Here is a 12,747-nt window from a genome sequence, read left to right on the forward strand (position 1 = left end):
TCTTAATCCATTAGAGTATTCTTGAGATTCTGCACTATTGGGAGCAAAAGAAAGCATCAGAACTGGGGAGACATAATTTATTTTTTTTAAGACATACTGCATTATCCTATAGAGATTCATTCTAGCTCAGTTATGGTTCTTCACTGCCTAGTATGTACTGAATGGGCAGTTCCATGTTCCTTACACAAACAGCTTTCTTCAAAAGAAGTTTGTTTGTAATCCTCATTTAAGGTGTGTTATCCGCCACCTTCCATTTTCATTCCAAACAACTGTAAAACAGAGTTTCTCTTGTATTTACCTTTCAGGGGATTAATAAAAATTGCAGATTTTACACAAAGTAGAGTGCTACTCAGCATGAATAATTCTGGCAGAATGTTGCTGCTAGTAGAAGTCCAGTCTTGCAGAATGTACACTCCTGTAACTGTTACGTGGATATTTGTTCTATTGTATGGAAAAGAAACCTAGGTTTTGCTGCGAAAGTTATTTTCTTTGAAAGAGCACAGCAATACCTTCTCAGAAAAAAGAAAAGCCCTGATATTTTACTTAATACAACTTTCAAAAATAACAGCATTTCTCTGCTCACACTTGAATATCATACTGTGATTTTCAGGCATTATTTGACTGGGTAGACATTGCTGGCAGCAAGTTAGCATCTATGTCCCCAGTTGGAACAGATCTGGAGACAGTGAAGCAGCAAACAGAGGAACTTAAGGTATGATCTAGCAATTTATTTCCTTTATATTTCCCTTTCTCTGTATTTTTCTGTGTTGTTTAGTATCTTTTGGGAGTCAATAGCAATTTTCATTTTCAATTTTTAGTAAAAAAGAATTTGCATGAAAATTTAAAAACATTTCATTGCAAACTTTTCGGTTTAAAATGTGCTTAATATAAAAATCTATTCCAAACTTTGGCAAGACTACATTTTATTTTTCCTGATTGCCTAGAAATACTCATTCATTCTCTTTCAAAAGCTATGAAATTATTATGTACAGGATTCTTTTGCTATGACCTTTATGTTTTCTGGTTTCTGAGATGAACAGTTTTCTTTAAGGCTCTGAGAGAAGGCCTCCAGAGCTTTGCTTCTGCCATTAGAGCCTTTATTTAAATACTCACACAGATCATGACATTCCCAATACATGAGTAAGGAGAAAATCAAAATTCCAGTCTAACTTAGAAACCTGTCTGCATGGATCTGTACTTGTGACTGAATATGCTCCTGACATTGGTATGCTGGTACGCCATGTTTAAAAAGCAGAGATTTGTGAGGATCAGAGAAGGTTCTTGGTTTTGTTGCTCACTTGTCAATTTTGTTGTCTGTGGGCAGGTTGTTTTACAGATTTTCTGATGTAGCTTCAATTGAATCATGACCTTACATAGTTCAGAACATACGTACACAGACTGTTGGCACCAGTTGCATGTTCAAGAGGGAGTTCTACTAAAGAAAATTTGCTTTCACTTCCTGTGAAGAATAATTCCATTTGGAGTTTAAAGCGTTATCACCATCACAACCACAAGAGCATCACAATTATTCTGTGATTCTGTAATCATTACTTGTATTTCATTTATTTCTATTCTTTTTCTATATACCCTAGCAATTTAAGACAGAAGCTTATCAGCAGCAGATAGAAATGGAAAGACTGAACCATCAGGCAGAACTATTGCTAAAGAAGGCAACACAAGAGAGTGACAAGCACACTGTTCAAGACCCTCTCTCAGAGCTCAGACTATTGTGGGACAGCCTAGAAGACAAAATTATAAGTAGACAGGTAAATAAGCTTGGAGGGTGGGGGCTTTATTCATGACTTAGATTTTTGTGAAAAACTCTTTGTTATATATAAGGCTTATATTAACTTATACATTCCTTTTAGTTTGGAAACTAAAAAAGCTATATATAATAGGATTTGTGTTGTACAATTAGTTGCAGTTTTTAAATATTTTTAAACATTCTTTTAAAATTCTCTGTCAGCAATGCTGCACTGAATGATTATTATTTCATTTCGGCTATTTGATGACGTCTTAAGTAGCAGTTGAAAACATGTTTGTATGTGCAAAAGTAATATTAGCTGCTGAACTGAGCAATTGAATAAAACCCCACTAACTTAATATTAAACTATTTCAATGTTATTTCCTTAAATTATCAAGCTGAGACATGTGAAAGAGAATCCTCTGAAGTGTATTATTTTTTCTAAACTGAATCATTTCATGACAAACGGTTTTAAAAAGATCATGCACTGAATTGCATTTATATTGAAATTATGTTTTAAATGATAAAAAGCTACTGATACATCTGATGAAGGAACCTTCAGACTTAACTCTGCTCTGGTTGCATGGCTTCTTCCAAGGCCAGGAATTTAAGCCTGGAATGCAAGGCTTTATAAGGGAATTGCTAACTCAGCTGTAGTTACAAAGCATTGCTTGTACTGGGTAACTGCTTCTCCCTGGTTTTTATTCTGTCTCAATGTGTGGACACTGTTCTGGATTATGGTGACTAATGGTAATGTAGGACAATTCAATTGCATTGTGAAACTGTTTTATTGTTAACTTTATTTTTACTGTAGCACAAGCTGGAAGGTGCCTTGTTAGCCTTGGGGCAGTTCCAGCATGCCCTGGATGAGTTACTGGCATGGCTGACACATACAGAAGACTTGCTGAATGAACAGAAACCCGTGGGTGGAGACCCCAAGGCTATTGAAATTGAACTTGCCAAACATCATGTATGTAATTATAATTAATATTAACTGAAATATTCTTTTGATATTTATCTTAGGGATGAGTCTTTTAGCAAAACTTCATACCTGATAAATAATTCTCTACATATATCTTCGGATTTATCGGATTATAGCTGAAATGAAGACTTGGAATAAATAATATCTTTCCTCTTACTCCTCCGAATTCCTTCCTTTGTTGCATATGCTGTGCAAGTGGCATAGGTTTTAGCCAAAAATAAACAGTTCACCCCAGTCTCCACTGCTAATCGCCTTTCTTTGACCTAGGAAACTCAAAAGTTACTGAACCTGCTACTCTCCCTGATGCAATAAACTCCTTGATTAGTTCTGTTTTAGCCAGGTCTCACAAACTGCACGGCTGTTGCAGTCATGAAAGAAAGGTTCTTTCTTCCCTCTCAGAAAACAGTGATTTGTTTTGAATTCTCCAAAATTGTATGTTAATTGGGTTCAGCTAAGAATGCTTCTCCAAAAATTCGTGCAAACTCCCATCTTTTTCTCTGTGTTCCTTACAATGTGGGGTTAAGGGTTTTTTGTTTGCTTGTTTTAGTATTTTTACTGATCATTGTTATTTTGGAGCCCACGGAAGAATGCTTCTGCTGTGCCTTTATTTTTAGAGTATCTCCTAGGAGTAAGGGATCTTCCTTGCCTCTGTGTGTGACTCTGTGCTCTTCATGATGGCTTTAAGATTTCAATCTAACCTTATAAATCCTCTCTCTTTAAAACTGCCATTTAATTTTTGGCCGGCATATGATGTAAAAAGTACTCAGAGTCCATTTGGGATTTTGAGAGACTTGATTGAAATTGACAGTACACAGATAATTAAGGTATTTTCATTGTCTGTGTTAATGCAGCTATGCAGCTTCTGAAGGCTTTTGGGTGGTCAGTTGGAACTTGAACAGAACACAGTATCTGCATACCCTATGTGACTATTGTTATAAATGGACCCTTTTAAAACAAAGTAAATAAAATTAGAGAACCAGGTTCTGCTCCATGAACCTTTTATATTCTTATCGAACGGAAGTGTTTTACCAGTGAAGAAGCATTGAGACATCATTTATGTCTGTGCCGAAGGAGTTCAGCAAACACATGAGTGAATCTACTTCCTTTTCGTAATACAGAGTGTATAGGTTAGAAAGTTCACACAGTAGTGCATCCTGTGGTAGCCTGTAAAAACATCCACCTCTTGAATAACTTTGGAAAGAATAGACCTTGTTCTTAGTGAGTCTCAGCAGGAAGGAAGGGATAAGATGCATCTGCTTCTGTGAATATCTTTTTTCACCCTGTTAGGAATATAAAATAATGTGGTTCTTAGCTTAGAAGAATTAAAGTAAATGTGATGTGTATTTCGTATTCAAGGTCTACTTGTGACTTGCTATTTCATATTGTGCTCCATGTAGTTTAAGTTCCTTTTTATTTAGCTTTTTATTTTTTCTGTAGTGCTAGCATTTTGATGGAGGTGAGTTTGAGTCAGACCCCATGGAAGACAGCAGTCATAATCTTGAATTTCTTGGGTGGGGTTTACCATTCTCTTCCCAACCATTTTGCTTATTTCTTTTTCTGTTTTATATTAAAGCTTTTCTTGCCCTGCCCCCCATCCTTCTGCAAACAGCATTTTTTTTCCCAAATGTACTTTTTGCCTTTTATGGTTTTTACTGTGATTGGTGATAAGAGATTTCCAAGCAGATGGAGGAGGTCTTTTGGTGTTAGTACTACAACCATCCCCCAGCTTTTAGCACAGGTCAAGTGTCCTGGTAGCCTGACATAATGTGAAAGGAGTTGTAGCTGTGAAATGCACAAAAAGACATTGTGGCAGTTGGGCTGTTGTATAGCACAGCAGTCACATACTGTTCAAAGAAAAACCCTGTTAAAAAAAAGCATATAATAAATTAAAAAGTGAAGAAATAATTTTTCCCTAGCACTTCTAGAAAACTTTAATAATTTCAGAAATATATGTTTGCAGAAGGAGGATATTATTTTTTCCAAGATACAAAAATAAATTTCAGTGTTTCATCAGAATGGTCTGTTACTGCTTTTGATTGAAGATGTCTTAGTTATTAGCTTTAATTTCTAATACCTGTGCTGGTGTTAAGCTACTGTCTTGTCCTTGGACTACAACTAGCTCTGTCACTAGGAGTGCCTTCATTCAGTGACTTACCCATATGGCCATGCTGTGTTACAATTGTAGGTGCTACAAAATGATGTCCTAGCTCATCAGTCTACAGTGGAAGCTGTTAAAAAGGCAGGAAATGACCTGATTGAATCGAGTGCTGTTGAAGAAGCAAGCAATTTACGGAGCAAGTTGGAACTCCTGAATCAGCGCTGGCAAAACTTATTGGAAAAAACAGAACAAAGGAAACAGCAGCTGGACAGTGCCTTGATCCAGGTGAACAGGAAATGATCAAATGTAGAGATAACTCAGAAAAAGTGTCTTTTTACGTGAAATACACAGATACATTAGAAGTTGGCCTAAATCAAAACCATGATGCGGATGCTCCTGAATTTGGAGAAAGTTTGAATCCAGCTGTATCTTCCACAGCTGGCTGCTGTCCCTTATAGTGCTGATACAAGACTTCAGCTTTTGGTCTACATGTTTGTGAAGGCTGAAATTTCTGTATAGGTCTATTATTTGGGGAAAACATTGGTCTCTCAGTAGTTATTTAGACTACTTTCAAGATTTCTATGGTTTTTGTTTTTATCCTTTAGATTGAATTGAGCCAGTTTATATTTGTTTGCTTTTTCCTTTATTTTTCTTCTTCTTTAATTTCTTTTGATTATTACAAATATCTGATTAAACCAGTTGCCAGTATGCTTCTGCATGTGAGCTGGTATTGGAATGGAGAGCATTTAAGTTATCTCTAAAATGATATGGTATAATTTAGGCCCAAGGTTTCCATGGTGAAGTTGAGGATCTGCAGCAATGGCTGACAGACACTGAACGTCAGCTGCTGGCATCAAAACCTGTCGGAGGCTTACCAGAAACAGCAAGAGAGCAGCTTAATGCACATATGGTAAGTATCAGTATTAGAATGCAAGTTGCATTTCAGGACTAACTATCTTTTAAGAGTGTTTTTAGTAAACACAGAGTGTCTTCTATATATCACAATGTCTGTACAGTGTCTTAAAGAAATTTAATAGCCTTCAAAACAACACCGTTATTTTCAGTGTAGTTTAGTAGCCTGTTGGGACATGCCCAAAGCTGAACCATATTAGTGTTGAGACAAAGAAAATAACTTTTGCATCTTTACAAAAGGTGTTTACAGATTTTTCAGTGATTCCTATTCTTCTTCTCCCTTCTGACCCCATAACTAAATTTATGCTTTTTATAAGATTCAAAGATGAACCTAAAAGTGACCCACATTCACTGAACCTTGACTTGAGACTTGATCCTTTATTTTGTTATCTAACCAAAGCTGACATTAAAGTCATCATTAGCATGGAAGTAAGAAGGACTAGTGACACATAGAAGCTATGCTTTAATTAGAAATGGCAAGCTGACCAGGATGCCTGAATTATTCCCTTCCTTTCTCTTTAAGAAACATTCTGTGGATTTCTCTGCTCCCGTAGAACCATAGGGCTTAAAAAAAGAAACTTAAAATTTGATCTCTTACCTCTAAAGAAGGTGGTTCTTACTGCTCCATTTGTGTAAAATCACAATGTGCTATTAGGGCAGGATATGAGCCCAAACATGGTGATCTGAACTTCTGAACTCCTGGCTCAGACGTAACAGTGATATTTACTGAACCATCCCTGAACTTGAATATGCCTGACACTTCCAATTAGAATGCTGCATTGTCATAATATTAGAAATCAGGGCTTTTTTTGAATGATGCTGAAGATCATTTTTCACTCACCAATGTGGGGCACATTTTTTTCTTCTTTTTTTTTTCTCAAAAATTTGCCAGTATCTATAATTGATAAGGCAACTAATTTACAGTTTTAAAATCAGTTAAGACAGGAAACTAAATCCAAACACAAATAATCCTGTGGTTTTGGATCCCTATAATCCTTTTCTTTTTGTCAAAAAGGAAAAACAAAAAGGGAAAAAAATAGGTGGTGGAGTTTTTTTCCCCCTGTGGGAGTGGAATATAATCATGATTCCCTGAAAGTCATTGGTGGTCTTTCCTTTTTTTCATCCTGCACTTAGTCAGATCAAGATGCGAAAATTTTCCATGGAAAGCTTCAGAATTTTTTTTCATACATTCATTGCTATGCAAATTTTGTATACTTATAATGTTTGCATATTCGTTAGTTAAAGGACCTTTAAATTCAATGTTCTAGTTGGAGGATGTCTTGACTGTCCCCCGTAATATGAACTCTAGATGTACAATTGCTCCCTAACTGTATATGTACACTTTAACAGGATGTTACTATCCTGGTGGCCATGTGCAGGCATTGATTTGCTATCAACCCTTAAAATAGAGAAATTTATTTCCTTTTGGTCAAACCTTAGTGAACATGTGCAGATATGTGTTAATTCTCTCTCTCTTTTTTATTTCTTTATTTTTTCTGAAATGTTGAGGCCACTTGTCATGTTGTCTACTACATTCCAAATTCAAACTTGGCTAAGTGATACAAACCATGTTAATTACTGATGTGAAGCTGAAAGAGAAAGTTTTGCACTGTATTTTGGTTTGTCTCTCTTTGGAAATATTATGAACCATCTTCTCGAGTAAAAGACCTGTTTCTACAGATATTAATAAAAGATCCTTCAACCATGATTGGTTCACAAATGGAGTTGAGATTGGGCTGCATTTCCAGTTAAAGCAACTCCAGGAAAACAAATTACATGAAGAGATATTACAGGATACCAGTAGGAAGGGGGCTTAAAAAGATGCCTTTTAGCTGTCCGAGTGCAGCTCAGACCATCCCCCTCCTTTTCGTAAAACAATCATTGTTTTCAGTTTCTTCCTGAAGTAGTAGGATGAAGGAGACTTGGTGACACCACTTTCCATAGTCCTCAGAAAGAAGACAAAAAAACTTTCTGTTGTGTCAAAATCTTAAGCTCATAAAGGAACGTGCTTCTTGCTTTGCCATCCTATGTGGTCGGGTACAGCCCTGTGTACAGTATCTCTTAACCCAAAGAAAATGTTTGGTTTGGGCTCTTGTCCTGAGAATCAGAGGAAAAAGTTCTTTCCCTCTTATTTGTAAGCCACTTATTCCTCATCTCTTTGAAGATGTTCCTCATTTGAGAGTCTGCAGCAACATTGTTGGTACATTTTGTTTTGTTACCAATACTGATCATGTCTTTTGAGTCAGAGGGATGCATGGGCTTTTCCAACCAAGACTTTTTCCAGCTTACCTTTGACATGGTTAAGGAAGCATCATTAGAATAGTTAACAGGTAAAACGTGTTGTTACCATTATTATTCCACTTTTCTTTAAAGTCTGAAATGTCTTCGGTGCTCATGCCTAGCAAGTGAAGGAAGATACAGACTGTGTACAATAAACCAGCCCTCCCAAGTTGTCCCCCCACTTTTGAAGGGTATTGGATAGCTTTGGGCTTTCAGCACACTGTGTAATGCTGACACTTTTTGTGTTTTGGCTACTGATGGACTTTGAACCAACCAAGTTGTAGCAACTCTTCAATAAGTACGTACTTTGCCAAGTTTTGGATCTCAGAGAAGACATTGACAGACAATACAAGTTTTCATTTCCTGAAGAACTGGGTCCTTCATGTGCTCATTTGGCTTTTTATGAATTACATGTGTTTCCTTTATTAGTCTTAATCATACCTGCTAAATGTTGGGGGAGGAAAAAGTATTATACTGGTACTTATAAAGAGTCTTGAATTTCTGCCTTATTTATTCTTGGTTCTTTATTTAGGAACTTTGTGCTGCCTTTGAAGCCAAAGAAGAGACATATAAGTGTCTAATGCAGAAAGGCCAGCAGATGCTTGCAAGATGCCCAGAGTCTGCTGAAACAAATGTTGAGCAGGACATAAATAACTTGAAAGAAAAATGGGAATCTGTGCAAACAAAACTCAGTGAAAGAAAAGTATGTGTTTTTACATAAAAATAGAGGTGTAAATCATGTATTTAAGTGTGTTAATGATCAGTGCTTTTATGGATGCATAGTTGCCTGACTTTTTAGATTTAAAATCAGTTGTAGAGACTGGCATAATTCAGTAATATGTTTAGAAAGTACTGGGGAAAATAAAATTCAAGTAGTTCATTATCCGTAACTGGGGAGGAGTATGGTGAGAATGGCAAAATTCTGTTCCACAGAAATACTGTTAAGGCTCATTTGGTAGGACTAGGGGTTTTCTGGGTTTTATTGCAGTAATCATAGACATGAGAGACTGAATGATCCTTCAAGTTTATCCCCTCCTCAGTACAGAACTACTGTGTTAATTTTTCTAGCTTTTAGCCATTTTTTCTTAAAATTCTCAAACTCTTGGCCTTTTGCCATTTACTTCAAGTGAATACCTTCTGTTCTAACAGATCAATAGCATGATTTCACTGATATGCAACATACGTTTTCTTGTTATTAATTCCATTTTGCTTTCATTCCTTCACGAAATATAGTCCATTTGTTCTAACTCAATCAAACAAAAAGGATATCCATAATTGCAAACAGAGAAACTATCTGTACAGCCCTGATAAGTATAAAGCACAAATATTTAACTCACAACTTAGCTGTATTTTAAAGCAAGAATGCTGGTGTCTTTTAAGGTAATTATAAAGTAAAAATGACAAATGAATTAATGCCCAATACGAGCACCTTCTTGCAGGAAGCTGTAAGGTTGGAGTGCTCAGTGAGGTCAGCAGTGTAAATATTTGAAAATCTCTGACTGCTGTCTCGTGATCAACAAAATTCTGTATCCTAAATTAGTTTCTGTTCAGGTAACCAAAATGACAATTGAGCTTATTATAAAGAAAAGAAGTGCTCTAGAAAAACTTATTCTTCATTTAGTGCAAGAGAATAAATTTGATGACTTACTTGAGGCTCTTCAAAGTGCACTACCACATTAGATTTCTGAAATTCTACTGGTTTTGTATTGAACTTGATAAATCTGTATGACCCTTTTGGATTAAGTAGTAGGAAATATGTTCTAATGTGGAAAAATTTATCTTGACACTAGGTGCTGTATTTTCTAGTCATCTGTTATACATAATTTTACTGTAACTCTTCTATCCATCTCCTTGAATATGGTCAAATATAGGCTGTTATTTTAAAACTCAGAAACTTTGAGTTGGAAGAGTGTTTTAAATGCTAAACTAAAATGGTTTACTCCAAAGTGCTGAACTAAAATGGTTTCCTTGGCTGAAGCCCCTGCACAATATCAGCTGCTAATAAAGTATGACCTGTCTTTACAGACCAAACTGGAAGAAGCCCTCAATTTAGCAATGGAGTTCCACAACTCACTTCAAGATTTCATCAACTGGCTTACACAGGCTGAACAAACTCTAACTGCAGCTTCTCGGCCAAGTCTTATCTTGGACACTGTCTTATTTCAAATTGATGAACACAAGGTATGTAAAGAAACAGATGTGTAATGTTTTTCTCCCACTCTGTGGAGATACTGTAACAATGTCCAAATGAACCCGATAATGCTGGCACTCAGAGAAGCATTTAATTTGTTTTAAAATTGTATTTTATAGTCTTTCTTGCTACATCATTCTTTATCAGACTGTTTTTTTTCAGTGTTTACCCAACACAGTATTCAGTAATTTTCACCCTTTTTTGTCCAAGGTTTTTGCCACAGAAGTGAACTCTCATCGAGATCAGATCATAGAGCTGGACAAAACTGGAACCCATTTGAAATATTTCAGCCAGAAACAGGACGTTGTCCTTATTAAGAATCTGCTGATTAGTGTACAGAGTCGATGGGAAAAAGTAGTCCAACGCTTAGTTGAAAGGGGAAGAGCTTTGGATGATGCAAGGAAAAGAGCCAAACAGGTAATGGGACAACAGCTGTTATACAGCTCTTTGAACTTAGTTATAACTGCATCCAGATTGTTGAGGAATATGATGCTTTAAAGCACTTACAAAGCAAGCCTGGTGTTAGTGTAACAGACAGTGTTGAGTTAGTGGAGCGATTTCTGTGATTCAATCCCAGAGCACTTCATTTTGGAGGTGAAAGCATCATTTTCAACCCAAGCAGTGGGTTTCTGTCTGCAGTACAGGATAGTCTGAAAAAAGAAAGTTACAGTATGGATTCCAGATGTGTATTAGTGCCATCTGTCCTCAAAAAGAAGTTTCACAATCAACCCTGTATGTTTTAAAGAATGTGATGAACCTTTTTCACTAATGCGTGGGAGTATTCCTTAGTATTTTCTTCTTGGGTCTATGTTGTGTCCTGATTATACTCATCACTTACCACTCAGTCTCTTATATCAGTTACTAGACCAATATCTTCTGTGTGGTAAGATATCTCCATTTATTTCCTTATAAACCTGGAAAGGTTGTATTTTAAGGGGAAGGGAGGGTGTTTGTAGAGTTTTCTTTACTTGGGAGCGTTCTTGGTTTTTTTCCTTAGATACATGTTTCCCTCACTGAGGAACATAAATGATAAGATGCAAAATGTGTGAGAGGAATGTAATCTGATTATCAATAGGAAGTTCTAGCTTCTTTCTATTCAGGGGAACATGATCATCCAAGATTTGGTGATGCTCACAGCTGAACCACATTCCAATGTTCACCACTACCACCACTCAGTTCACAGAGCAAGAAGTTCTCTGGGCAATAAATTAGCCCATAAACCAATCACACATTTCTTATTTTCCTGCAGTTTCTCTTGTGCATTCACACACACAGCAGTTCTGCAATGAGATGGATTTCATCTCAATATGCATTCACAAAGCTAAATACAGTGTTATTAAGATGACAACTGTGTGTGTGGAGTGTGGAAGGAGTACTGAAGGCTACTGGCGTCAAGGCCTAATCAACAGCCCTGAACAACAGTGTCTTAGATGCCTTGAAAGGTTTCTGAACTGGTTTCTTTTGCCTCCATGTGTAGGCAGACCAGGCAAGAAGAATTTTTAAAGAGAGAGAGAGAAATGACCAGTTTAGAAAAATCAAAACCCAAAGGGATGACCCTTTGTGAAAGCTGGTTGAATCTTTACTTTTTCCCTGCTTTCTTCCTTTCTTCCCTGAAGTGCTCTTTTTTTTGAAACAGGAAGGAAGATCAAAAACCTGTTCCTTGCTCGTCAAGATAGCATTTGATATAATGGGAGCTTTTATGAGTGTTCCAGGGAACGTCTTGGGCAGTCATCCAGACGGAAGTTTTCCCCTGTGATTTACTGCTATAGTCCCGTACAAGCAATAGCTAAGCCCTGCTCTTTCTGTATTTACTAGCCATTGCTAAAACTGTAGGAATCTAAATGACCAACACATCAACAGATGTTAGCAATATGTCTCTGACAGATACATATGACATGTGCACATCATGTACATTAAAGGTTGTTAACTCACTTGGGGAAGGAAGGCGAAATACAGTGGGCACGTGGTTGGACCAGTTCTGTTTGAGAGACATGGGAGAAAAAACACATCAAATTTTCTCAAAGTTTGCCAGTCTTGGTTGGGGTTTAATGTTTTTGAACTGTTTCATGAACCAATGAATTTTAAAGTCTATGCAAATCTGACTTTTCTTTAGTTCCATGAAGCCTGGCATAAACTTATGGAATGGCTGGAAGAGTCAGAGAAATCTCTGGACTCAGATCTTGAAATTGCAAATGACCCTGACAAAATAAAGATGCAGCTTGCACAGCACAAGGTGAGTCATGACATGCAAAATGCCCAGTGAAATGTAGGTAAGTCTTTCAGCCTTGTAATGTTCAATCAGCAAAGAAAGTAGATTTGTGGCCTCACTGCAATGGGGTTTTTATTCACATCAGATTAAATGATGGTGTTGTAACAGGGTGTGAATGAAAAGAACTTTTCACAGTACCTGATGTGTGGGGGAGTGGTTAACAATGAAGAGGAAAGAATAATACACCGCCATGGAAACTTTAAAAAACAAATTAATACTATTTCAGAATAGGGATCTCTGAAGAGGCTTTCTTTAAGTTCTTAAACCAAAA

General features: G+C 36.7%; 1 protein-coding gene across 7 annotated transcripts in view; it reads left to right on the forward strand.

Annotated features, from left to right (window-relative positions):
* DST (dystonin) overlaps positions 1-12,747 on the forward strand; it is a 291,637-nt gene that overhangs the window by 248,866 nt on the left and 30,024 nt on the right. For all 7 annotated transcript variants that reach the window (XM_069011406.1, XM_069011407.1, XM_069011403.1 and 4 more), the window contains 9 exons: positions 611-712; positions 1,593-1,766; positions 2,559-2,714; positions 4,912-5,109; positions 5,606-5,734; positions 8,549-8,719; positions 10,042-10,197; positions 10,418-10,624; positions 12,321-12,440. In XM_069011406.1, coding sequence (XP_068867507.1) covers positions 611-712; positions 1,593-1,766; positions 2,559-2,714; positions 4,912-5,109; positions 5,606-5,734; positions 8,549-8,719; positions 10,042-10,197; positions 10,418-10,624; positions 12,321-12,440 — 1,413 coding nt within the window. The remainder of the gene's footprint in view (positions 1-610; positions 713-1,592; positions 1,767-2,558; positions 2,715-4,911; positions 5,110-5,605; positions 5,735-8,548; positions 8,720-10,041; positions 10,198-10,417; positions 10,625-12,320; positions 12,441-12,747) is intronic.

The sequence above is a fragment of the Aphelocoma coerulescens genome, chromosome 3 (assembly GCF_041296385.1).
Source record: "Aphelocoma coerulescens isolate FSJ_1873_10779 chromosome 3, UR_Acoe_1.0, whole genome shotgun sequence".
Classification (NCBI taxonomy): domain Eukaryota; kingdom Metazoa; phylum Chordata; class Aves; order Passeriformes; family Corvidae; genus Aphelocoma; species Aphelocoma coerulescens.